The sequence below is a fragment of the Dreissena polymorpha genome, chromosome 7 (assembly GCF_020536995.1).
Source record: "Dreissena polymorpha isolate Duluth1 chromosome 7, UMN_Dpol_1.0, whole genome shotgun sequence".
In the NCBI taxonomy this organism is placed as follows: domain Eukaryota; kingdom Metazoa; phylum Mollusca; class Bivalvia; order Myida; family Dreissenidae; genus Dreissena; species Dreissena polymorpha.
The window spans coordinates 92,676,396-92,703,549 of record NC_068361.1 but is presented as its reverse complement, the minus strand read 5'-3'; the positions used below and the strand labels follow the sequence as shown (position 1 = coordinate 92,703,549).

The following is a 27,154-nucleotide window of genomic DNA, read 5'->3' as shown; positions in this document are numbered from 1 at the left end:
GCATTCAACATTTTTAATGAAAATGCAATAGGATTTTTTTAACTAAAAGTAAAGAGTGTATTTATTCAGCACTCAAATGTAATGCCCAGAGTTTCACCAAGCAAGAATTACATGATATTCATGAAGTTTTATTTTAGCATGATATTAATATTAATCAGTACATCAGATTTTCACGAAATACACAAGGACTGCGTATTTGTTGGTTGAAAATAACATAATTGTCAGACAAAATATACTGCTTTAAAATCCAAGCTCCTTATCATAATAACGCTTCCTCTGTTGAATACAAAATTAAGCTTTCCAATGACTCGGATAATTTGATTGCTCATTAGGAAAATGGCTACCATTTTCAGTCCGATTTTCTAGTTTTCTTGGCTTGAATTTTTTTTTTAATTCTGCATTCAAAAAACAGGGTGGGCACTATACATGGGGTTGCATTATACATGGGAAAAGTCGGTATTTCTGATGAACTCTTAATTTACAAGCACCACATAATTTCCATCAAATCCTTGAACTGTCATTCAACTGTTAACTCGTTATCTTTCATGTCAACTGCCAACAACGCCAACATGATAGGAAGAAACCTTTGCAAATCCTGACTTAATGAAAACATATTGATTTCAAAAGTTAGTCCAACTCTTTATTGCAGCTGTCATGAGGGGGAATTATCGCGTCAATTACCTTTTATGAGAGATTTTTTTACTTAGTCTCTCATTACTTCATTTTTTTGTACATGTTTGCACTATAATATTTTAATGTTATTTACATAGATAAACATTTAATCAAAGGTTAGTAGCACAATACCAGCTGACAACATAGGAATAAAAGTATAAAAAAAAATTAAAAAAAATTAAGAGGGGGAATTTTTAGCTGAAATAGGGGAAAAAAGTATATTTTTTTCATGGGGAAAGCCGCCGATATTAGGCGGTAAAAAGTGAAAAACGAGGGCTCAGTCTACATGTAGCTTGGTACAAATACAATTGAAAATCTAGAGTATTTAATTTATCTGATTCTGTGCTCAGCCTTCAATTACCTGCAATGGTGTTTCCCAGGCCATCTTTCCAAATCAATCAAGAAATGGCAAAAACCAGGTCTATGATTGAGCTGTCATTTCCAGGAAATTCATTTGGATGAAAAAATTATAGCATGCCACAAAAAACTTCAAAGTTAAACTATTGTTTGTTTGACACTAATTTTTTTTAGCAATATTCTGAAAAAAACTATTACAATGTCACAGTGTCGTCTCCAGTGTAAGAGCTTATAAAATAAATTAAAAAAATCATAATTCAGAAATTAGGTAAAATGGTGATGCTTATATTACTGCATTATGATGACATGCAAATTAAGTCAAGTGGTTATCACAAACTGGCTGACATTATGTCTGGAGCAACAGAGGTAATGGTAATTGTAGTATATTAAAGTTCCATCACAAATAGTGCCTTCAATCGTAAAATTGATAAAGTAACTGTTACTAAAGTAATAGTGCCTCAAACAATAACTGAACTTGCTCAACATCTTACATTAACATTTTTCGGTCATTATGTGTCCCACCCTTTACAACATAGCTGTCAATCAATTTTTGTCCATAATATAATCAGCAAATGAGAACTCAAGCAGGCATATCAGCAATTGTTTTGGCCAAGTGGGAAAAGTACTGGTGCCGTACCAATTGGGAAAAAGTAGCGACAAAAAGTCAGAAATGCGGAAAATGTGCATAGTGAAATCTTCAGATTGGGAATTATGGGTCTTTTTAATTTCTTGCAGCAGATTCCGTGATGGCAATGTAACGGATACATGTGAATGCTGCGTACATGTATATGAAATTTAAGAAATAAAGAAAGAAAAATAAAGATAATGAAAGAAAGTGATGTGGTTTAATAGCTCTACAGTAAATGTAGTGTAAATGTTGATTTAGTTCCTATTGAAAAGTAAAATTGACTTTCAGAAGAGAGCATCCCCATTACACACCAACAAACAACAAATAATGCATAAATAACAACTGTTGAATGGAACAAGAAACAGTCTGAGACAGGTGATGCTCCCCAAAGGTTTTTTTGTCACAATATTGCACTATATATTCAGATAAAAGGAAGCATGTAGTGGTTGGGGGAACAATAATTGCACTATATGTACAGTTAATGTAAAATTTCAAAGGACCATAACTCTGTGAAAAATCATCCAACCAGAACCGGCTGATAATATGCACATCTCCTCTTGGTAGTGAAGCTTCCCATAAAGTTTAATTGAATTCCGGTCATAAATTGCTAAGAAATAGCCCGGACAAAAATTGTGCACGGACGGACGAACACACGCACGGACAGACGAAGCGGCGACTATATGTCCCCCCCCAAAAAAAAATTGGGGGAGCATAAAAACACAAAACATAACCATGATCATGTTCAGCTAATAAATATAAACATTTACTCACGATAGGACCTCCTCTGTTATTCCATCCTTCCCAGAGATATCCAACGAGGTCAAATGAGGTAGACACGATGACTGAGAAAGTAGGTCAATGATTTTAAATTTCGTCAACGGCGAAGTTGACAAGATAGAATGCACACTTTGAAACGAGTCATCTGACACATCCAAATGAACGAGTTTCTTGAGTTCTGAAAGCACTGGTACCATGTCTGAGGTCTGGGCAGCCCTTAAACAGTACATTGACAAGGATTTTAATCGATCACGACACTTCCTCAGGGCAGAAATATCATCAATGGGCGTCACAGAAATATCCAGACTCTCCAGCTTTGGCAAGTCTTCGGCGATAATTTCCAGTCCATGTTTGTTGAATTCTGTTCGACTAACATTTAAACTGACCAAGTTTCGTAGCTTCGAAAGTGAAACCACCACGCAGAATTTCGTGCTGTTCAAAAACGTGCTATTACTGACATTGAGTGAGCGCAAATTCGTGAGACTCCATTCGCCAAGGCAACCAATCACATCATTAATAGTGACGGTTTTCAGTCCAGTGACCTCAAGATCGGAGATCTTGTGTTGTTTTAACGTTCTTAAACCTTTCGTCGTCAATTGCACGTCTCGAATGCACACCTGGCGCAAGTTCATAATCTTCGCATCAAACAGCGTTAGCGTGTCATCCGTTAGTTTGTCTTTCTCGCATAGCGCCTCCAGCAGCCGCTCAGAGAGATGGTGCTGGAAGTAAATGTCCTGATCTTTGAATGTAAGCTTGCAGTGGCCAAGGGGCGTGACCTCGGCATTGCAAAGCGATTCGAGGTTATCGCAGATGAAGTCAATACAGCAGTTGTGGAGGCTGACTGGAGTGTCGTACATGGCGTCACAGTCCTGGGGCGGGTCTGTGCGATTCAACACGTCAAGCATGGATGTACAGCTGTGGAAAAAAAATAAATAACTGATAAAAACACTTTTACAGAGGATCTTGCTTGAGGCTTATCAGGGACAACAATTTTTGCCTAAACTGGATTTTCCCTTAACCACTTAAGTTAAACTACAATAAAGGCAGAAAGTGTCCTCCATGATGTGTCTGTGCGGACTGCACAGGCTTATCTGGAATGACACTTCAAGCACATGCATACAGCCATGTTTTCTCCGAGCACAACTCCATTTGGTTTGTAAGACAAGTTTTGGAGAAAACACTCGTATGAATTATGAAAAGTGAACGTGAGAGTACATGAGTACTCATAAAAAATCTTGACAGCAATTGTGATTGATTTTTATCAAAATAGTTTACCTTTAAAGTAAAACATAAATTATAACTTCACTGTGACTCTTTTTTATAGCGTTTTTTTTAGCTAGGACTGATTTTTACTGAAGTAAGCAAATCTGCAGATTAAAACATTGTATCGAGTGATCAAGCTCATTGTATTATTGGGAACCATAGCTGATTCGCGATATATGGTTATTATTGTTTCTATATCGCAAATTTCATACATGGGTGCTTTGAAGATATATTAATAACATGGAAAAAGAGGTATTTGAAGACACAAATCACTTAATACTGAAATAAATATCACTAAAAATATCTACTAAAATTTATCCAATTGTAATGTGGAAAGAAATGGAAAATAACTAATACTTAAATACAGCTAACACCTATTACACATGCACGTAATTTCTTTAAAAATAAAGTAAAAACACAACACAAAATCACAATTTTGTATTCCATTTCAAAAGTAAAAATTTAGATTCTTCTTTTGACTCATACAGTGTATGAAGCCATCCCAAGTCCATAAACCACATACCAGATGAAACATCCAATGGACAAAACAACACTACAAGTCAAATGCCAATAACGGTTACTTGCAGTCCAATTCTGGACTTCACAAGGCAAGCTGTGAAACAAAACATTGCGTTAATAGAATGGATGCTAAAATTCATTAGCAAAAGATGGAAAACAACTTTTGTGTTGTGTCTTGTCAACACTTGAGGGGCTTTCCATAAAGTATGTCACGCTTTTTATTACCATTTGTACCCCCCCTCCCCCTGTCACACAATCTTGGACCCCCCCCATAAGTATGTCACAAACTAACACTTTCAAACATATTTTTTTTTAATCAATACCTATTTCCAATTAAATCTAAAACACAATTCACTATTATAATTAACAAGAGACCGTCGGAGACGGTTGATGCTCCCCAAAGTTTTTTTTTGTCACAATATTGCACTATATATTCAGATAAAAGGAAACGTCTTGAGGGGCATAACTTTGGACAAAATAATACGACGGATGGTCTAGCAACTTAAAAATTTCAAAGAGCCATAACTCTCTAAATAAAAATTCTAACCAGAACCCACAAATAACATGTGCATCTCCTCAAGGTAGTTAAGCTTCCCATAAAGCTTCATTGAATTCAAGTCACAGAGCTTTTCATCAGGAAATTAGGAAGAGGCCCTAGCCTTTCAAATTGAGAATTTCATGCGCAATAACTGCTCATTTTGGGAAGGCCGTGTTTTTAAAAGTTTTTGAAACAGGGTCTTTTTCAGTGTGCAGACGTATTAAAAGACACATTGTGGTGCTTTCTTAATCATATTAGAGCTCTTTGCTTTCAATTTGTGAGATGCCCAATATGTCTAAGTAAAAAAAAATAAATATTTTTTTTACAATTTGGGAAATTCCTTTATCAAATTTGGGAAAAAATGAATTAATTATTTTCAATTGCGAAGGGGCAGAATTTCGGCCCCTGTTATATAAGGGTGAAAAGCCCTGAGTCAGTAGTTGGGGGGACAAGAATTGCACTATATGTACAGTTTATAGAAAATTTTAATGGGCCATAACTCTGTGAAAAATTATCCAACCAGAACCGGCTGATATGCACATCTCCTCTTGGTAGTGAAGCTCCCCATAAAGTTTAATTGATTTCCGGTCATTAATTGCTGAGAAATAGCCCGGACAAAAATTGTGCACGGACGGACACACGGACGGACAGACGAAGCGGCTACTATATGCTCCCCCCCAAAATTTTTGGGGAAGCATAAAAATTCGAACAACACATTCAGGAGATACGCAATTCGTCTTATTTTGAAATAAAACAAATTCAAATGTTTACAATTTTTTGAAAATTATTTTAAAATTCTACTTAAGAAATAATAAATAAATTAGATTATTTTTTTAAATAAATGTGTGACATCACACATGGCCTGACCCCCCTCCCCATGTCACAAACTGTCACACTTTCTTAAACCCCCTCCCCCCACCTGGAGCGTGACATACTTTATGGACGGCCCCCGATGCACAAAGATGTCTGCTGATCAATTCAAATACGGCTCATACCAGCAGCAATTGAAATTGTCACAAACCTGCATCCAACTTGCACAGATTTTCATAATATGAGCCTAGTTCTGAGAAAACTGGGCATAATGCATGTGAGTAAAGTGTCGTCCCAGATTAGCCTGTGCAGTCCACACAGGCTAATCAGGGACTACATTTTCCGCTTAAACTAGATTTTCGGTAAAAAGGGACTTCCTTTAAATGAAAAATACCATTAAAGCGGAAAGTGTCGTCCCTGATTAGCCTGTGCGGACTGCACAGGCTAATCTGTGACGACACTTTATGCACATGCATTTTGCCCAGTTTTATCAGAACAAGAGTCATATTCACATCTGAGATTAAAACTTTTCTACAAATGCTAAATAAGATTAAGATTATGTTAAACTTGTTTAGATGATAACTGCTAATTAAGTGATAAAACTTCCCCCAACGTATAGTCATTTTAGTCCAAACAGTCAACTTTTTCTCAAAATAAAGCTTTCATTAAAAGGGGAATTTTAGGTTATGTAGATATGGAAAAAAATACATACATTTTGTGCAGGGGAATGGGGCACAAAAATTAATCAAAATAAGCCCTCAAAAATCAGTGCCTTCTATTTGAAATAATGCCATTGAATTCCAACAAATTGTGGCTGAAATATAGACCAGACAAGCAGGTGAAGATTGAAACACTAAATTTCTGTCCTATAATAATTACTTTAAACAAGAGCACCACATAATGGGTGCCAAAGCTCGGCTGCGGGTGCAGTTTTGAATAAATAAAAGCTTATCAGAGTGTTTTCTTGTTTTTTAGAGGTATTACAGTGAACTTGACTTTGTCCCAGTGACCCAAAAATAAGTGTGGCGTGTAGAACTCATCTAGGTGCATCTACATATGAAGTTTCAAAGTTGTAGGTGGAAGCACTTTGATTTTTGAGCAAAATGTCAAGGTTTTAGTAAGATGCGGACAGCGCAAGGCAGAAAACACGATGAGGTGGCTATGACAATACCTCGGGTTTTCTCTGAAAACAGTTGAGCTAAAAAATAGTCATAAGTACTAATCATTAATTTTTTATGAGAGTTTACAAATGGATAAAACAGTCAGGTGTTTTTTCCACGCAATGCTCGTTGATAAAAGCTTGTTTGGTTAACTTAAAATGTATGAGACAGATTGACCATTGTGAAATAATCATTGCAAAGGAAACCAGAGCATTAACAAGATTTTACTATAGCCATATAAGGAAAAATGCCCCACCCCTTGACAGCCATGTTTTTCAAGCAAACATATATAATTATTTTAGAACTCATCCAAGATATCATTGAGACCAATCTTCTGACCACATTTCATAAAGATTGGACAATAAATGTGGCCTCTAGAGTGTTAACAAGATTTTGCTAAAGCCATATATAGCCAAATAAGGATAAATGCCCCGCCCCTGGTGGCCATGTTTTTAAAGCAACCAAAACCATTTTCGAACTCATCCAAGATATGATTGTGACAAATCTTCTGACCAAATTTCATGATGATCTGAAAATAAATGTGACCTCTAGAGTGTTAACAAAGTTTTACTATAGACATATAAGGAAAAATGCCCCGCCCCCAAGGTGGCCATGTTTTTCAACCAACTGGCATCATTTTTGAACTCGTCCAAGATATTATTGGGATAAATCTTCCGACCCAGTTTCATGAAGATCGGACTATTAATGTGGCCTCTAGAGTGTTAACAAGATTTTACTATAGCCATATACAATGTATATATAGCCATATAAGGAAAAATGCCCAGCCCCTTGGCAGCCATGTTTTTCAAGCAAAGGTTATCATTTTCAAACTCATCCAAGATATCATTGGGGCAAATCTTCTGACCAAGTATCATGAAGATCGGAAAATAAATGTGGCCTCTAGAGTGTTAACAAGGTTTTATTGTAGCCATATAAGGAAAAATGCCCCGCCCCCTGGTGACCATGTTTTTCAACCAACCGGCATCATTTTCGAACTCGTCCAAGATATTATTGGGATGAATCTTCAGACCAAGTTTCATGAAGATCAGACAATAAATGTGGCCTCTAGAGTGTTAACAAGAGGGCCAAGATGGCCCTAGTTCGCTCACCTGAGAGGAGTCGGTTCATTCAATCTTTACCAAATGTCAAACTTTACCTAGATATTGCCCAGACAAACATTCGGGTCAAAGTTTCGTCATTATTGAACCAAAACTCTGCGCATGGAGTGTGTTTTTTTTAAAGATTTGACCTGGTTACCTTTATTTTGAGTTGACCCCCTCTTACCAAACATCAAACTTTGCTAAAAAAAAATAAATATTATGACCAAGATTCATAAAATCTGAAACAAAATTGTGTCCTCTAGAGTGTTTACAAGGATTTTGTATAATATAAAGAAAATTTGGACAATCTTAGGGCAATAATTATGGCATTAATTATGTGATTTTGCACTCTATCAAAATTGACTGAGATCTTTCAGCAACTTTGATTAAGAATGCTTGAGAAATGTGAATGCTAGAGTGTTTACAAACCAAATGTGGACGGACGGACGGCAGACAAAGACCAATCCTAAAACCTCACCTGAGCAATCAGGTGCAGGGCTCGAATTTAACTTTTCTTTCTACTAGCAAAACATTGCGAGCAGCTTAAATACCAGCTCGCAACATCAAAAACATTCTCGCAAATTTTGCTGGAAACATAAATAAAAACAAGTTTGGACATTAGTTTAGTACTATTAAAACTAAATAAAATATGACATCAACCACAAGTTTTGGTGTTTTATATGAAGTTCTTTTTCCCACTTTTCACTGTTTTCGTGGAAGAATTTAATTTCTGTTTTCTCTCAACTCAACGGTTAATTTTGCTTTATATTTCATATTGTTATTTCAATCTGTGGGCAAAATGAAACTAGTTATTTTTTGCTTCGACGACATGACTGTTCAGGTTTTTTGTCTTTTATAGTGAACATGTGTGGATAATTGACTGTTTTATGTTCTTTGTAACAATACCATCCGCACATATGTACTTTAAGTATACCAGTCTACATACAAGGTGCGAGCTTCCGCATATGGGTATTCAGACTTTCTGTTTAAGGTCTGCCTCTTTTTGTCATGCCACCAATAATAAGGACCACAATGGAAATAAGGGCTTGCTTTTTTTTGTGTTATCCTTGGTTTGGTGAGCATGTCATAGTTTATTGTACATGATATAGTTTTCAATAATTGCTTATTATTTTATTCTATGTTATGTTGTGAGCTGTGTATATGCTTCCTATGCCGAAATAAATCTATCTATCTATCTATTAATTGACCTGCAGTTTAGCGTTAACAACGTCAAGCGCATTTAGCAATATAACTCTTTTTTTTCACTATTTCTTCACTCGCAAAAAAATTCGAGTGGCTTAAAACTTAACTCGCAATCGGTATTTTTCACTCGCATTTTGCGAGTGTGCGAGTGTTAATTTCGAGCCCTGAGGTGAGCTAAAAAGTGTGTTTCACCGATCTGAGCCATATTCCAACTTATCCAAGAAATCAATAAAACCAATGTATTGACTTAAAAGTTTCACCATGATTAGGCAAAAAATGTGACTTCTATAGTGTTCGATCACAAGGTTTCTCTCTAGTCACATAAGGAAAACTGCCGGGACCATTTGCGAACTCATCTGAGATATATATAAAACCAATCTTTTCACCAAGTTTCTTGATGATTGGGCAAATAATGTGACTTCTAGAGTGTTCACAAGCTTACTATATAAATATAAGAAAACTGCCCCCCCCCCCGGCAGCCATGTTATTCAACTGACCGGAACCATTTTCGAACCCAACTCTCGTATCAAGGAAACAAATGTTCAGACCAAATTTCATGAAAATTGGACCAAAAATGTGACTTCTAGAGTATTCACGTGTTCACATGTTTTCACTAAATACATATAGAGAAAAATGACCCGCCCACTGGCGGCAATGTTTTTTCACCGATCTGTACCATTTTTGAACTCATCCGAGATATCAATAAAACCAATGTTTTAACCAACTTTCATGATGATTGACCAAAAATTGTGACTTCTAGAGTGTTTACAAGGTTTCGCTATTGCCAAATAAGGAAAACTGCCCCGCCCACTGGCGGCCATGTTTTTCAACGGACAGGAACCACTTTTGAACTCAACCAACATATCATTAAGGCAAACATTTTGACAAAGTTACATTTAGATTGGGCATAAAACGTGACTTTAACAGTGTTTACAAGGTTTTTCTTTTTTTTTGGACCTAATGACCTAATTTTTGACATAGCATGACCCAGTTTCGAACTCCATCGAGATATCATTGGGACGAATCTTCTGACCAAGTTTCATAAAGATCGGACAATAAATGTGGCCTCTAGAGTGTTTACGAACAAATGTGGACAGACGGACGGCGGACAAAGACCGGTCACAAAAGCTCACCTGAGCAATCAGGTGAGCTAACAAGATTTGACTATAGCCATATATAGCCATATAAGAAAAAATGCCCCGCTCCTTGGCAGCCATGTTTTACAAGCAAACGTAACCATTTTCGAACTCATCCAAGATACATGTATCATTGGGACAAATCTTCTGAGCAAGTTTCATGAAGATCAGAAAATAAATGTGGTCTCTAGAGTGTTAACAAGGTTTTACTATAGCCATATAAGGAAAAATGCCCCACCCCTGGTGGCCATATTTTTCAACCTACGCATAATTTTCTAAATCGCCCAAGATATTATTGGGATGAATCTTCTGACCAAGTTTCATGAACATCAGACAATAAATGTGGCCTCTAGAGTGTTAACTAGATTTTACTATAGCCCTATATAGCCATATAAGGAAAAATGCCCCGCCCCTTGGCAGCCATGTTTTTTATGCAAACGTAACCATTTTCGAACTCATCCAAGATATCATTGAGACCAATCTTCTGACCAAATTTCATGAAGATTGGACAATAAATGTGGCCTCTAGAGAGTTAACAAGGCAAATGTTGACGCTGCACAACGGACAACGTACGAGCACGACGGACAAATGCGTTCACAAAAGCTCATCATGAGCACGTTGAGCTCAGGTGAGCTAAAAACTGTTAGATTTTAGTTCAATAATGCACATTGTATAAGTCTAGTTTGGAATCATAATACATTGTTTGGAACGCTTTTCCTCAAAAATATGGATATATGAGAATTAACATGATATATATCAAAATTTGGTTAATATATTAAAGCCAGCATGGCCTAAAGCACACTATAAAGCTTTTGCTTTCAGAGGGCTGGGGTTGAATCTCAGGGAAGAAATTGTTTTATATTCACCTTTTTTACTTGCTGTTGAAAATAGTTTAGACCTTTCAAAACAATATAGATTTGTTAATGAACAAATTTAATGACATTTTTCCAAAAATACGAAAAATTGTGAACAAATCCCTTTTTATCATGACAGAATTTTCAGGAGGAAGCCAAATACTTGCCTTCCAGGACATCAACCTCCCCATATTTTAAGCATAGACAGGGATATGTTCCCTGGAACATACGCCATCTGAGACACTGGACCTTCCAACATTTAGCCATTCCCCACTGGTGCTTTCCTATTTTAATAGCTGATATACATGTAATTTACTATTTACAAATGACAATAAATAAAGCCATAAACATGTAGTCAATGAGTCCATACCAGTGCTCAAGCTAGGATTTGAAAAGGGCAGGGGAGCTATTTTGTCAAAAGGGCACTTTCAACGCGCAGAATTTTGCAAAAAGGGCACTTTCGAGCGCTCGGGCATATCGGGAATGCTCTCTATTGCATATTTATTTTTATGCTATTAATAATTGTTAGAATACATTATTGCCATTATTATTAAACCATGAAAATAAGATGTCTACAATGAGGAACAAATTAATTACAATGTAATAAGAGATTTAAAAATTATAATTTGTCTTAAAAAACAATAAAATGATGTTGATGTTGGGGCATCATAAGGGCATAGCCGTGTATAATGAATCATCTTAAAGACCATAACAATAAAGATGGAGCATGTTTGATTTAAAATCAATTTTGAGGAAATGTCTATTCAAAAGCATACCCACTATAATTAAGCAAAAAATCAACAACAAAACTTTTACCTTAATTTGTCTCTATGCTACATGTACATAGTTTTTTATACAACAAGGAATGTTTCCACACGACACAGATGCCCCCAACTATTTTTTTGTTTAAAACACACGAAGTAACCACCTAACCTAGTTTTTGGCCCGGCGTAGCCCATGTTCGAACTTGGCCTAGAGATCATCTAGATAAAACTTGTACTTGAAATGGTTTTTATTGACCCCATGACCTAGTTTTTGGCCCAGCATGGCCCATGTTCGAACTTGGCCTAGAATTTATGTAGATAAAACTTGTGACACAGTTTAGTGAAGATCGGATGAAAACTACTTACATTAGAGAGTGGACACCATGCTGAATGTTTAAAACGCACTAAGTGATCCTGTGACCTAGTATTTGGCCCGGCATGGCCCATGTGCGAACTTGGCGTAGACATGATCTAGATACAACTTCTGACCAAGTTTGGAGAAGATCGGATGAAAACTACTTGAATTAGAGAGCGGACACCATCCTGAATGTTTGAAACGCACAAAGTGACCCGCAACCTAGCTTTTTGCCCGGCATGACCTATGTTTGAACTTTGCCTAGACATTATCTAGATACACATGTACAACTTCTGACCAAATTTGGTAAAGATCGGATGAAAACTACTTGAATTAGAGAGCGGACATGAAAAGTGTGACGGTCGGACAGACAGGTCAACTGACCGACTGACGGACAGTGTGAAAACCATATACCGCCCATTTGGGGCATACAAATCAATAAACCCACGCTTTCAATGCTGTAAAGTGACGTTTTACATAAGCTGCATTATTTTCATGTACTGTTTATCGTGACAAAGGATGAAGATGAAATACATGTATAATGTTCATTTGAAGCTAAAAATCAGTGGGTTTTTTTCACTTATAGGGGAATGGTGGCAGGGCCCGTCCAAAGGAGAAAAAATGCGTTGTTTTTTAGGAAAAGGGGAAAATTAAAAATTCACTTGTTTATATGTAATGATATTTATGATATTAATACATATGTTTGTATGAATATAATATTCACAGCCGAATGTCTTTGTCCTTTTTCTTAAAATTAAAATATATATCAATGATTTTTTTAACATTAGTTTCAGATTGTTCAGCCTTCATGCACAGTCTCAGTTTTCTTATCCATTTTGAGTCTAATTGGGATCTTTTAAATCAATAAAATGGCAAATTTGAGCATTTTTTATCAATAAAATGGACCAAATTGGAATGATTTTATCAACAAATATTGACACAATATAGATACATCAGGCTTTTTCCTGGCCATTTTTGGAGAAAAATGCTATTAATGTGAAAAGTCCACGGATTTGGGAAAAACTATTTAATATAACTCTTTATAATAATTAAAAATAATTTAAATCATAGTGATATACTTTGTTAGTTGTTTATGAAATAAATTTGAGATATATTTATCATGATTATGAGACAGTTCTTAAAAAAAATATAAAAAAAATTAACTTCTGGAGGGGATTTTTTTTACAAAATGGGGGAAACATTTATACTCTTTTTTAAGGGGAATGGGGCCGAAATTGCCATAAAAAAACACTGAAATTTGATACTGGTCGAGTAAACATTAAAATTCCAAAGACGTTTCGGATTTCAAATTTAATTATGCTCATTTGAAAATGCAACAAAACATTTACAGATTTTGGTTATTAATTAAATAATAATTTGTTAACATGCTTCATGTGTCGAAATAAATGTTTTGACAATATTAAAAATTAAAAAGCACAATTTCCATGAGAATTACACCCAATTGCCATCACCAGTCTACTAAGAAACGGGCCACAATATTTTGATGGAGGAGTACATCAGATTCAGAAGGACTGATAAGTGTTGTAGGTACATGTAAAGCAACGCACACAAACTGCCACAAAACCACTGAAATTATCAATTGATGGTGACACTGGGTTTATTCACTTGTAAGTGATTCAAAATTGTTTGCATAGTACTGATCACTCCCTCATTGATAAAATTCAGACTTTTTAAAATTGGGGATTATGTTTCAAATATTGAGTCTAGCGCGTAGTTGTCAGATGTTGATTATTGAAACATTTCATTGACAGTCCAGACTACTGAGGGAAACCTTGTTCAGTCTGAGGCAGGTTTTGAAGGGTCACATATGGACTCCCAGAGACGTAATAGCAAAAGTTATTAAATGCTCTCGGAGTCCATTTATATGGACTAAATGTAAGCGATGTAGAGTGTCAAAGTGTGGTGCAATGGCACTCTGTTTTTCTGCAGTCATGGGTTCCACAGCACTAAACGTGCAAACATTTCATCCGATGATTCCTGATATTCAAATATAGAAAAACACTTAATTTTTACAATTTATGCGACTTTTGTTTAATGTATAAGCTGGTAACTGACCAAATTTGACCTGTTGACCTGTTCAATATTTATGTGTCCAAGAAGTCAAAACGAAATTCGGTCAACATCATGACCGATGTTTTATTTACTATACACCTAAAAGATACAATTTTACATGCATATCTTTAATACATGCAATGGTTGTCGCGTTATGCAGTCGAGTTGAGTCCACAAAACAACACATATGTAATGAAAATATAACTATTTACATTTATAGACAAAAATGTTCCTGCTTGACAGCCATTTCTACACGAACATTCTAATCGGCATCATCTCTGGTCACAGGACAAAATGGTCATTAGTTCATCCGGCCCTATGGAACAAACTATTTTCAATCAAATATGTTATCAATTTCGCTGAATCTATGGCATAAAATCTTTTGACCGGTCACACAAAAATGAATAACGAAGATCTATCTTCCAACAATTAAATACTTGAAATTGTGTTTTAAATCAAATTTGTGTCAAACTTATATCTGGCATAGGCGTAGATAATGGGGAGATTGGGGAGGCGGCCGCCTCCCCAATATTTCGGCTAGTCATCGTTATATAAATAAGGCGTAAAATCCCCCCGAAACGCCTCCCCAAAACCAGTATTTTTGTAATCACGCGCCGTCAGTGCAGAAGCCATGTGTCCCCTTTCTGTCTGCTCCGAGGTTGCCAATAGTGATGTGTCCATATCGCTTGTTAGGTGTCATAAACCAGGGGCCCGGGTAAATGTCATCGTGTTAATTGTTTTATTGTTCTTTTCCGTGATTGCACTGTCGGTGTTTTGATTAAGGACAGGCTATTCTTGGTTCAGTATTTAAATAGTGCTCGAAATGGCTCTAGGAGAAGTGCCCCCCCCCGGAGAACTGCCCCCCCAAAGATTTTTCACTGGGCGGAGAACTGCCCCCTCACTGTTTTTGTATAGGGCGGAGAACTGCCCCCCTGCTGATTAATAAGGGGCGGAGAACTGCCCCCTTGTCAGAATTGATGACCCGGAGAAGTGCCCCCCTTATTAAAGAAATAGCGGTGATATATAAAGCGAGTATTATAATGACAATAACGCCAGTAACTTTCTTGCTATTATGTATGGAAATTGAGTGAAATTTCAAAAGTAATATAAAGTTGTACAAGTAATAAAAGTTATAAAACGGCATAAAATACCTACCTCGGTATAAATGTATATATATTCTTTACTACTCATATCATATAATATTGGTTGTTGTGTATTTTCATGTGATTATTTATTACAGTCTTCCCATTTCAGGTGTTAAACATGCCTATAAGGAATAAAATATTAGTGTTGTGAATGTAATGTTAATGTTATTTTTTCTCATATCACTTTTTAAACTCCGTCATTAAAACGGACCATATTAATTGTAATTGTTGTTTTTTCGGAACCACGGGAGAGGACAACCTTCTCAAACAAACCCCTTTATGTCCACAGAACAGAAACTGGACCGCCTCCCCAATTATGGACCGATACATAATATAATACGGAAATTATTTAGGTTCTAATATCATTTCGTACCCATCTGAGCAATGGAAATAATCAAATAATGTTACTATATGTTTAGAGTTGAAAATACAGATTTTGCTACTTATCAGAAGGTTCTGAGTGTACTGGTGCTTGGAGGAAAATTTCATTTAAAGTATACCAATACTGTTTAACGTAATAAATTGGTATACCGAACACTGTGTCACAGTGACGGTGGGCTGTTATTTTTTGTGTCATTCCCATCCTCCGTTCATCTGCTCCTGTTCGGACCGTCATCCAAAAGTGAATTCACTCGAAAAGTACATACAATCGCGAAACGTTGTATTCATATAAAAAGTGAGTACATAATAATGCATTACTTTAACTTTTCATTTCTCCATCGTTTCAGTCCGCGCAGGCTAATCAGGGACAGCCTTTTCCGCTTTTATGTTTTTTTAAAGGAAGTATATTCTTTGCGAGTATCAAGTTAAGGTAGCGCACCTCTAATTGGCACATATCCAAATATAATCTAATTAATTATTTTCTTAATCAGCATCATTTCACTGAACTACATGCAAATTTGTAGGTAGGCTTTCCATGCTTTAAAAAAAAAAATATACCGATTTTTTCAAAACCACCCCCACGCTCGGCTTTTGTCCAGTTTATTTTCACCCCTGGGGTATATAAAAGTTCCATAATTCATTCAAATTTTCAAATATGTGCATGCAGTTGGGGTGTACAGATGCTGTAAAGGTGTTTAAAGTTTAAACAAGATGAAATAAGTATTCTTTTACAGACATATATTTTTTACAAATTTTTATCTATGGAAGAGCGCCATGAAATGTAAGTGATTTCAGCCAAGTAAAAATTGGGTCGGTTAAAAACAAAGTGTCATAAAATTTTCAAAATAGTATCATTTAAGTCATATTTTAAACTTAGTTTTTATAGAAACACTATATACAGCAAAAATACCAAGAACTAGACAGATTTACCGTTTACTTTTTGAAATAAAAATAAAAATGCAACATGCATGGTTCGTATTTTCAACAGTAAATCACCCAATTTCGCCATAACGTTGTTTTAATTTTAATAATTGAAGAATGTGCATAAAAATTGCTACATATTTAACAATAAATATAGCTTATATGCCATATTAAATCAAATTACGTTAGAAAATAAATAAAACGCGTCGCAAAAAAGTATACGTCGTCGGCAGGATTCGAACCTGCGCGGGAATATCCCAAAATATTTATAGTCTATCGCCTTAACCACTAGGCTACGGCACCTAATAGTAGGCTCTTCAACCTTCGAAGAAATCGCGGGAAATCATTAGAGGTGCGCTACCTTAAGGCGGAAAGTGTCTTCCCGATTAGCCTATGCTCATAGGCGGAAAGTGTCTTCCCGATTGGCCTGTGCTCATAGGCGGAAAGTGTCTTCCCGATTGGCCTGTGCTCATAGGCGGAAAGTGTCTTCCCGATTGGCCTGTGCTCACATGCGTACAGTGTCCTCCAGATTAGCATGTGCTTACAGGCGGAAAGTTTCTACCCGATTAGCATGTGCTCATAGGCGGAAAGTGTCTTCCCAATTAGCCTGTGCTCACATGAATTAAGCCCAGAGCGCGGTTCAAGTAGGTACAAGTCGTTTTAAATTCAATTCACTAAACACTTGGTTTTCTTTGAATTTCTATACGATTACAATTTTTATAGTTATTCATCTAAGCAATTTTTTTTAAATATTATTTCTTCATTTGGAAGGACCTTATATATTTCGAAATTGACAAAAGCAGGTAGCCACCCATGACGAAAATTTACAGTTCTTAAAATATCTAATTTAAGTTCGAACATTGGACCAATGTGGTCTAAGGTAAGGTCATTGGGTAAAAACTGAGGGATCCTTTCCTTTCCGCCGTCATGTTTCTTGCTTTGTCCAGTCCGCCCATATGCGTCGAGTGCTCGAACATTAACTCGCCCCAGCCCCGGGCCCAGTACTATGCACATGTTTAGGACTGATTGTATACCTATGTATGTACGTATTTACATGCTAAACGCGACCTGTCGCATAGATCATATGGCTGAATCTAGCTGCAGTTAAGAAAATCAATTTATCAGTATTTTCCGTGCTTTACGCAGCAAACGCTGTGAACTTTTTAATTTTCTGTCGCCGTCACTAACTGTAGATTCTCGGGATTTTGCATCACTTCTTTTGCGTGAACACTGGAAACCAATTATTTAAAGAGCGTATGGTTTAAACGATGTCGACTTACGAAATAAAACACACACACATGTTTGTACAACCTCTACAAATATGTCTTCTGTATAATGTTTGTTATATCTTTATATGTTACGTTTTATATATATATTAGCGTTGTCAAGTAAATTATAATTTAGCCACCGGATCTCTCTTTTTTCAAGTAACTCTCATTTAAAAACGAGAAATACAAACTGTAAAGATCGATGTTTTATGTGGAAGAAATAGTAAGACTTTTTAAATAATCACTATGTGTTAATAAGACACACGAAATAGGCAATCAAGTCCAATCAAATAAAAAAACACGGTTAATTTGTTTTGTTCGCAATGAGATCACTGTTTTTCACAGTTTTCACCTGGAGTTATTTCGTGAATGGCTCAGTGTCACTGGCTCAATATATAATTGTAATGATTAAAGATAAGAGTGACTTTGATGTAACAAACTGTGAAAAAATAAGATTGGTTTGTGATAACTATCTACAAAATGCTAAGCCAAGGGGCCTTGTTTGTCATTATGTTGATTTAAAAGGCGATTTTATGATAGTAGCACATCAAAATAAGACAAGTATTTGAGATTCTATCAAAAACACTCTTGTAAATCTAATTAATATTGAAAACGGAATCAACAGTACAACTGTTTGACATAATTTTTTAATTTTTGTGTATGGATATATCAAGACACTGTAGGTACATTTTAAACACTCGTTAATGAATAACTCAAGAGACCAATTGTTTGTTTCTAACAGCGTTGTATTGTCATGTTTATACAATATTAAAATGTATATTTCTTGACCTTTCTGTAGTTACAGTTAAAGAAACACAATGTAATCTACAAATCTAACGAAACTTTGATGAAGATGTTTTTCTGTAAATAAGGGAAAATTTCACAGTTTTTTTATCAATTTTAATTTCACAATTTTCAAATTGAAATTCGTCTTCATAAATTATTAATTAAATTCGCGTGTACAATCCGAGTAACGGGAAATGGTTCACGTAAATCACATCAGCACGAAAACATCCTGTTAATAAATACATTTCAATTCTAGTCCGAATGCAATCAGAATACTTTGTCTAGTTGTTTTACGAGTACCGGTATAAACAACGTTGCAAAACAAGCTCATACGTACCAAACTATATTAAACGGTATTGTTCACCTAAGTTTTATCATAGTTCAATTCATACTGATGGTTTCGATTTTTTATTTTGTTTGATTTTGAACAACATTTTTTTTTCGTATACTTTCAGATTAGCATGGCCACATTGCTGGGGCATGTCATGTCCATAGTCCTGGATAAGAGCAGTAAAGCAGACGATCTCATTCCCTGTTACCGAGGCGACGACTTCATGGCAGACGAAGTGACACTACGTGAACACATCCCGTCATCTCCCGAGACGTTTGCGGCGGTATACGACGTATTCACGGAAACGGCCTCGTCGTCTGGCAATAACGATGGCGCGGAGATCACATGCTGTTCCGGTACCCCAGCGGATATCGAGTTCTCCGCACATACAATTCAGATTGACCAGCCTAAAACGCAAGTTGCCAAGGACTCGGTGACACCCAAGAAAACTAACTCGTTCTCTATAGATTCAATACTAGGAAACTGGACAATCGATGGTCCGACAGTGGACACTGCGTCTCCTTCATGGTTAGCAAGTTCTAGTGTTAATTATCAGATGCAAACGCCCGACTGGACTATACGTCAAATATGAATACCCAATGGAAATTATCATGAACCGGAACCGGAAGTTTGTACTGGTGCCACGCGTGTGATGAGTTGTGTGAAAACGAGACCGAGGCAGCCAGGCACCAGAGGGAACACGCCGACAACAGGGATCCCTGCTTGCTAAAGGAACCTCTATTCTACAAACACGGATACACCAGTGTCCACAAGAAAATATCGTATTCGAAATGACTGAAGTGTGGATTGTGTGACAAGACCGTGACCAGTGACTTCTTGCGCCGCCACATGCGCGCGCATCACTGGCACAAGTGCGATGTGTGTGCAGTCGGATTGAGAAGTTACGCAAATATAAAGAAAAATGTGCGCGCGCATTCAGGGTCTATGTCAGTGTCGTGTGAGAGATGTAAGTCGAACGCAGTAAGCAGACGAGTTTTGAGCGTCCACAATTTACATGTTCCTCGCCATACCTTGTGCAAATATTGTGGACTCAAGTTCATCAATAAGTACGCATGCGCACAACACGAACGCTCACACACCGGAAGAAAGCCGTATGCATGTCAAGTTCCTGGATGTAGAAAGACGTTTGCGCAGGACATACAGCTTCAGCTTCACGCGAAAGTTCATTTGTGATTTATTGATCAATAAATATAGTTTGTTGAGACACAGTAATATTGAGTGTCTGTCTGTGTCTTTCGCGATTGTATTTACTATTAAGTACTATTTTTGTAGTGCTTTTCGATGTATTATTGTTTAGCTTTAAACAAGTTTTATGAATATTGATTTGTGTAGGAAGATACAATAACATTCACTTAATTGTATACCACATTTAGTATATGAGTTTTGAATATGTGAAATACAATTTAGTAATAAATTGAACATTTACTATTAATTGTGTTTAAATATTGTCCTTTATACCTCATAAACCGACGCTTTGAAAATAACATCGATAATTTATAAAACGTACATTCATAATGAAATGAATGTATTGATTACATTTATCGAATTTGTGAATAAATTGATATAAATTGACATTTAAAAGCATTTGTAATAGGAAGTGCCTTAAATATAACAATTTCAATACAAACACATACTAAAACTATTTTAGACACATTTTTCAATGAAAGAAACCAACAGTATTTTTGTAATTCTTTCTTTCTTATATTTACGGACGGCACGGACCATACAGACCAGATTTTCAGACCAAACAGACCACTTTTGCAAACGAGACAATTCATATGCAAAATAACAGTAATTTCATGTTCATCCAATAGTACATTTAATTTCATGTTCATCCAATAGTACATTCATTAATTTAATAAAATATTAAAAATTTAAATGTACAGCATATTTTTACGTTCTATGACACTGGTATGTAGTATGATTGTACGAACCCCATTTTCGGACCATGATGCCCATGTACGAAATAATATGTTTTTCATGTTCATTTAATGTTGCATTCATACATTTAATGAAATATTGACTTTTCTGTTAATACACATAATTGCATTCATATGGTTAACCGCACGTTTGCAAAATGCGTTATTTGTAAAGGTTTACAACATTATGATAGACGATATCCAGAAATTTGTGTATTTTCCAGGTTTGTTGTTTTAAAGGGACCTTATCAGATTTTGGCATGTATTGAAGCTTGTCATTAAATGCTTTATATTGATAAATTTAAACATTGGACCTAAAAGTCTCAGTGAAAAAAAGAATACAATTTAAAAAGAACAAAAGTAATCATCAATTTGGCTCGAATCACTGACCCCTGGAGTGATGGAGTAAAAAGTCTCCCGCATAGACCACTCGACCATCCGTGCTCATGATATGAGCGGATGTTTACTTACATCATCAATCCTTGTAGTTTCCCAAAAATAAACGACAACAACAGAACTCTCCAAATCATTAATTCATTTCGCGTTGCAACGCTTTATAATTTTCAGGTTTTCAAATCATCAAAAGATACATATAAAGGACATTTTAGAGCATGGTAAAAGTTCATAATTACTATTTCCTCACAAATATCATAACTAAAACGAAAATTAGCGAATCCGATTTTTTTAAAATAATTTTGTCAATTTACCAAAACGTAAAAAGGCCCCTTTAGAGATTTTAAACGTTTTTGACCTGCGATTACCGGTAAGGCGGTTATCATAACCTTTAACGTCATTGTTCGTATGTAATGATCGGCCAGTTTTCGACAAGCCAGATGGTGTTCATCATCCAAGTTTGTTCAAAATTGTTGAATATATGTTGCTCCCCTGTTTAAACTTATTTATTTTAGCTCGATTGCATAAGAAGTACTTACTTCTTACATGAAACGCTATCGAGTCCGTTTCCTGTGCATAGAACCACTTTTTGTCTTTGAATGAGATTTAAAGAACGCTCCCACAGTGGGAATCGAACCCATGCCCCCCCCCCCCCTTCGCCCCCATTATACCACCGATTTTCCTTTTATCGCGACAGTATACTATTTATGTACTTATGTTTCTCACAATTCAAATAAGAAGCATTCACAAATAGGTTATTTTTTATTTATCGATAGCCCATTATGTCTTCCACTGACGATTTACTGAAGAACAACTGACCCTGAAAATGTGCGATGTAAGTGGGCCAACATTTATTGCGATGTGTCAAATGAAAGGGTAAATGTTATACTTATAATTAACCGAAGAAAGTTTACATGTCCATAAATAAGGGCCTTTTCAGTGCAATTATGTAACGATTAAACCTGTCTAAGAAGTAGACAAATATGTCCAGCGTTCATCCTTTACGCTATACTACACAACAAGGAAATTCACCTAGGTTCTCGTAACATAATTTAGCTTTTTTTAAGTCAGTGATAACATTTTCTATTTCGCTAAGTTTAGGTATTTTCAACAAATGAGAAAATTCCGAGCTATTCATTCGGGCTGGTGGTAGGATATTTCTTTTATTAAATTGTATTGACTGTTTTTATTTTTAACGCAACAACTCTTTATTTGCACCCAAGTGTACAAGGTATACAATAACGGCAACATAACAAAACGAGTTCTAACAATATTGTCTGGTTCTAGTTTGTATTAGTTATATAGTGCGCAATGTAAACAACAATAGTTGCTGTAGATATTGTTACTATAATACACGATACAAAGGGGAATTTGTTCGAGAAAGACAATCTCCAACTGCGTCCGATTCGTTTGAGTAATGTGTACACAATACGTTAATAAACAATAAACACATACAAAACAATGCAATACGTACAATATGTTATACATATTATTCGGACGGCATATTAACAAAATAACATAAGCTGTGATTAGCTATTAACACTGACATGTATAAACAGCGTTCATTATTTTTACAGTTGCTCTATTTATTATGTTCATATTTATCCGATGATGGTAAATATACAGTTTTATTCTAGGAAAAAGGAAAATTTAAATACAGACGCCAAAGACAAATATATGAACAGCCAGTATAGTAGCATGTAGCCCGTTCCGGGAACAATTTAGTTATTCGTTCGCGGTATAGGGTGACGATTACGGTCATAATATACTTAAGAAATAATATTTTCTATCATGGTTTGTTGTCGAATAACACACAGTAAGGAGTATAGATGCATAGGAATTAAATCACGAGTGATTTGATAATACGCATCTATACTCCTTACTGTAGGTTATTCGATAACAAACCATCATAGAAAAATATTATTTCGTTTCTAACACGATTCTGAATACCTTTTTCAGTGCAATGCTTTACTATAGGTCTTTAAGTATATTATTTTTTCATGGATTTAGTAGTGAAAACCTATTCACGCCCTACCATTATCTCCTAAAGATAAAATCCTTAGAATAGTTTAAAGCGTAAAAACGCCTTCGAGTCAACTACAGTATGATATCTTTTTAGACAGTATGTCACGATTATTCAGTATACTGTAACCTAAAACGAGCGTTTGATGAGGAAAGCGTGTTGATAAAGGTCAATTCATGTGAACAGCTGAACAGCTATGCCGAAAAAAATTATCTCGCATTTTATTTAAAGACGCAAAATATTACATCGCATATAGGACAATTTTCAAAACGTATGCCCAATTGAAATACATCAATCGAATTTGAAAAATAATAAAGCGAAAGCAATGATATGTGTCGATAATTTTGCGAAAACTTTAAATAATGACACAGCGCTCAAACCAAGTCCTTAAAACAAATGGCTGCGTCGTGTAGTGGAAGGTAGTCAGCTTTGGCTTCTAGAGGTCCAATGTTAAAACCAAGCTCAGGTCCAATTTTTTTTAAAGAAATTTTGTATAATCATTAAGATTTAAGATTCATTCAAATTCGTATAGTTTATTTACTTAATTTTCATTAAGTGACACCTTTGAGAATCTGTGCACAATTCTTGTTACTAAAATTAGAAATATTAAAAAGATATTTGCTATTGATTCATTGACGATTTTGTCTCAAATAGTTTTTAGTTAAATGTGTGTATACATTTTAATAGTAAACTATAATTGCCCAACTGTCAGACGTTATCAAATATGTCGATTTTTTAAAAGGTCGTGTATTTGTAATATAAATTATATAGTCATGCCATTGCATACTTCTTTTCATAAACGATATTGTTTCTCTTAACGCTTCTGATTTTTCTTTCAAAAAAGGGAATTGATAAAAAAGAATCGTAACATTTCAATTTCTATTTCCTAATTATATATAACGTATACAACACGCTCATACAAAATGAAGTATTAAATAAGGTAAAGGTATCTTCTTGCACATTGATATATTTATACTATTTAATGCTGAACAAGTTTACAACAACAAGCACTAGAATAGCACTTAAAACAACAGTTAGAGACAAATGTAGACACTAAATTTTACTGTGTCTACATAAGTTATATATTTACTGTTCAATCACAATTCAGAAATGAACTTTGGAGTGAAGCTGGAGCTGTAAGTCCTGCGCAAACGTCTTTCCACATCCGGGAACTTGACATGCGTACGGCTTTCTTCCGGTGTGCGAGCGTTCGTGTTGTGCGCATGCGTACTTATTGTTGAACTTCAGTCCACAATATTTGCACAATGTTTGGCGATGAACGTTTAAATTGTGGACGGTCAAAACTCGTCTTAATCCAGCTTTCGACTTACATTTCTCACACGACACTGACATAGGCTCAGCATGCGCGCGAATATTTTTATTAATGTTTGAGTTACTTCTCAATGCGACTTCACACACATCGCACTTGTTACAATGATGCGCGCGCATATGGCGACGCAAGAAGTCACTGGTCACGATCTTGTCACACAATCCACACTTCAGTCGTTTTGAATACGATGTTTTCTGGTGGACACTGGTGTATCCGTGTTTGGAGAATAGAGGATCCTTTAGCAAGCAGTGATCCCTGTTGTCGGCGTGTTCCCTCTGGTGCCTGGCTGCCTCGGTCTCGTCTTCACATAACTCGTCACAAGCGTGGCACCAGTAGAGTCTGGCCTGTTCCGGTTCATGATAATTTCCATCGGGTATATATTTTTGACATGTATTCCAGTTGAGCGTTTGCATCGAATAATTAACACAAGCATTTGCTAACCACGATGGAGCCGCACTGTCCACTGTCGGAGTATCGGAAGTCCTGTTTCCTAGTATGGAATCTATAGAGAACGAGTTAGTTTTCTTGGGTTTCACATAGTCCTTGGCAACAAGCGTAAAAGGCTGGTTAATCTCAAATACGCCTGCAGAGAACTTGTACGCGTCTTCCGTCGTCGCACCGGAACCGGATGTGGTCCAAGCGCAGTCGTAATTGACAGAAGAATCAGTATCCATAGAGACAACATATTCCGTAGCAAACGTCTCGGGAGATGACGAGATGTGTTCACGTGGTGTCAGTTCGTCTGCCATGAAGTCGTCGCCTCGGTAACAGGGGATGAGATTGTCTACTTTACTGCTCTTATCCAGGACTAAGGACATGACATGCCCCAGCAATGTGGCCATGCTAATCTGAAAGAATAAGAAAATGCGTTGTTCAAAATCAAACAAAAAAATTAATCAATGCCAAAAATTATAAACTCCGATACATTAACTTTTAAAGGTACCTTTAATATATAGTTCGTTACATAGCCGTTTGCACGTTTAGCAACGTTGTTAATGTTTGTAAACGTTAACCAGTCGATTTTAAGTGCATTTGGTGACGATTAAATGCTTTCTCATGGCATTTCCGCTCTGGTGTGAATTACTTGAACATTGCCCGTTACTTGAATTTTGCACGAGAAATATTTAACGATATTTAAAAACATCAATGACAGATTTCACGTTATAAACCGATATCATGTTCACATATTCGTTCAGATTTAAAATTGAAAGAGAGTTATACACGCGCGTCAATGATACTGAAATCAGCTTATGGATATTTGTTAAAGCAATAAGAACGCAAACGGTTAACCATTTGAAAATTCAAATGTTTATACAAAAAGTGACGTTCTACCATTTATTGACATAAATCAGATACCTTCAGATCTTTATGATTTGTTGATTACAGTATGCATTTTAAAACAACATTACAGCATGGCATAAAAACATACATTTTTACGATACACAACATAACAAAACACATGCGATATAGAACACGAACAGTATGTTTCTTTAGTTATTCATGAACGAATAATGAAAATGCAATTACCTTGTCTTGATATATCCATACACAAATATAAAAACTATGTATAATAACTATTTCTGTACAATGCGTTTAATTCTAATTAATTATCGCGTGTGTTATTTTAAACTAATCCATCCAGTCACAAACAGTGATCCTATTTTGATGTTCTTCTGTGATAAAAACGCCTTTTAAATCAACGTACTGGCAAACAAAGCCTCCTGGCTTAGCTTCAGTCGATAATTATCACAAACAACTGTTATGTTTTCACAGTTTGGTACATCAAAGTCGTCATAATCTTTAATTATTACAATTATATATTTAAGTCAGTGACACTGAGCCCTTCAAAAAAAAACTCCATTTGAAAACTGTGAAAAACAGCGATAGGAATGGGAGTCAATTAAACAAACAACAACTACTGTTATTTTATTTGATTGGACTTGATTGCTGATTACATGTGTCTAATTAACAAATAATAATAATTTAAAAACTCTTTCTCCTATTTCTACCCAGAACAATAACCTTGACGTTTTCTTTATCATTTAATTCATAATGAATGTAATAAAAATATAACAGCAGATATTACAATTACCGTAGTAGAACAAGTATACATTGCTTAACAAAGCTTCGATAAGACATACACCATAACATAGAAATAAGATACAGTAGAAATCTTGTAGTATGTTATTTATTTTGTCCTTCGGCATAGTTTAAACCATGATAGGTATAGATTATTTACAACCCATTTATTTTGGCTCGATTGCACCGAAAATCTAATGCTTATTGAAATACCCTCGAGTCCGTTTCCTGGGTAGAACCAGTAATTGATGTATTTTTGAGAAATCTAAAGAACGCTTCACAGTGGGGATCGAACCCGTTACATGTCATAATTACCATATGAATATACATGTATTTGGTTATTAAATC

At 35.7% G+C, this 27,154-nt stretch overlaps 2 protein-coding genes across 13 annotated transcripts in view; both read right to left on the bottom strand.

Moving 5' to 3' along the window:
• LOC127836811 (protein zyg-11 homolog B-like) overlaps positions 1–14,487 on the bottom strand; it is a 41,033-nt gene extending 26,546 nt beyond the window's left edge. For 11 of the 12 annotated variants that reach the window (XR_008028933.1, XR_008028929.1, XR_008028924.1 and 8 more), the window contains exons 1-2: positions 14,213–14,319; positions 2,429–3,349 (exon numbers count right to left, since the gene is read on the bottom strand). Coding sequence is in view for 2 of the 12 variants with exons in the window: in XM_052363408.1 (XP_052219368.1) it covers positions 2,429–3,339 (911 nt within the window). In the remaining 10 variants the exon portion in view is untranslated. Of the gene's footprint in view, positions 1–2,428; positions 3,350–14,212; positions 14,320–14,421 lie in introns of those variants that run through there. The other variant, XM_052363409.1, reaches the window with a different exon arrangement.
• Positions 14,488–24,316: 9,829 nt separating this feature from the next.
• On the bottom strand, positions 24,317–26,509 carry LOC127840059 (zinc finger protein ZFP2-like). Its single transcript, XM_052368447.1, has 2 exons — positions 26,255–26,509; positions 24,317–25,575 (listed from the first exon to the last, which is right to left on the bottom strand). The coding sequence occupies exon 2, from the start codon at positions 25,567–25,569 to the stop codon at positions 24,502–24,504; it is 1,068 nt and encodes a 355-aa protein (XP_052224407.1). The 5' UTR covers positions 25,570–25,575; positions 26,255–26,509; the 3' UTR covers positions 24,317–24,501.
• Between the last annotated feature and the right edge of the window lie 645 nt (positions 26,510–27,154).

What these genes read in the sequence shown, in the direction of transcription:
- LOC127840059 (XM_052368447.1), bottom strand. Translation starts at nt 25,569, where the DNA reads ATGGCCACATTGCTGGGGCATGTCATGTCCTTAGTCCTGGATAAGAGC.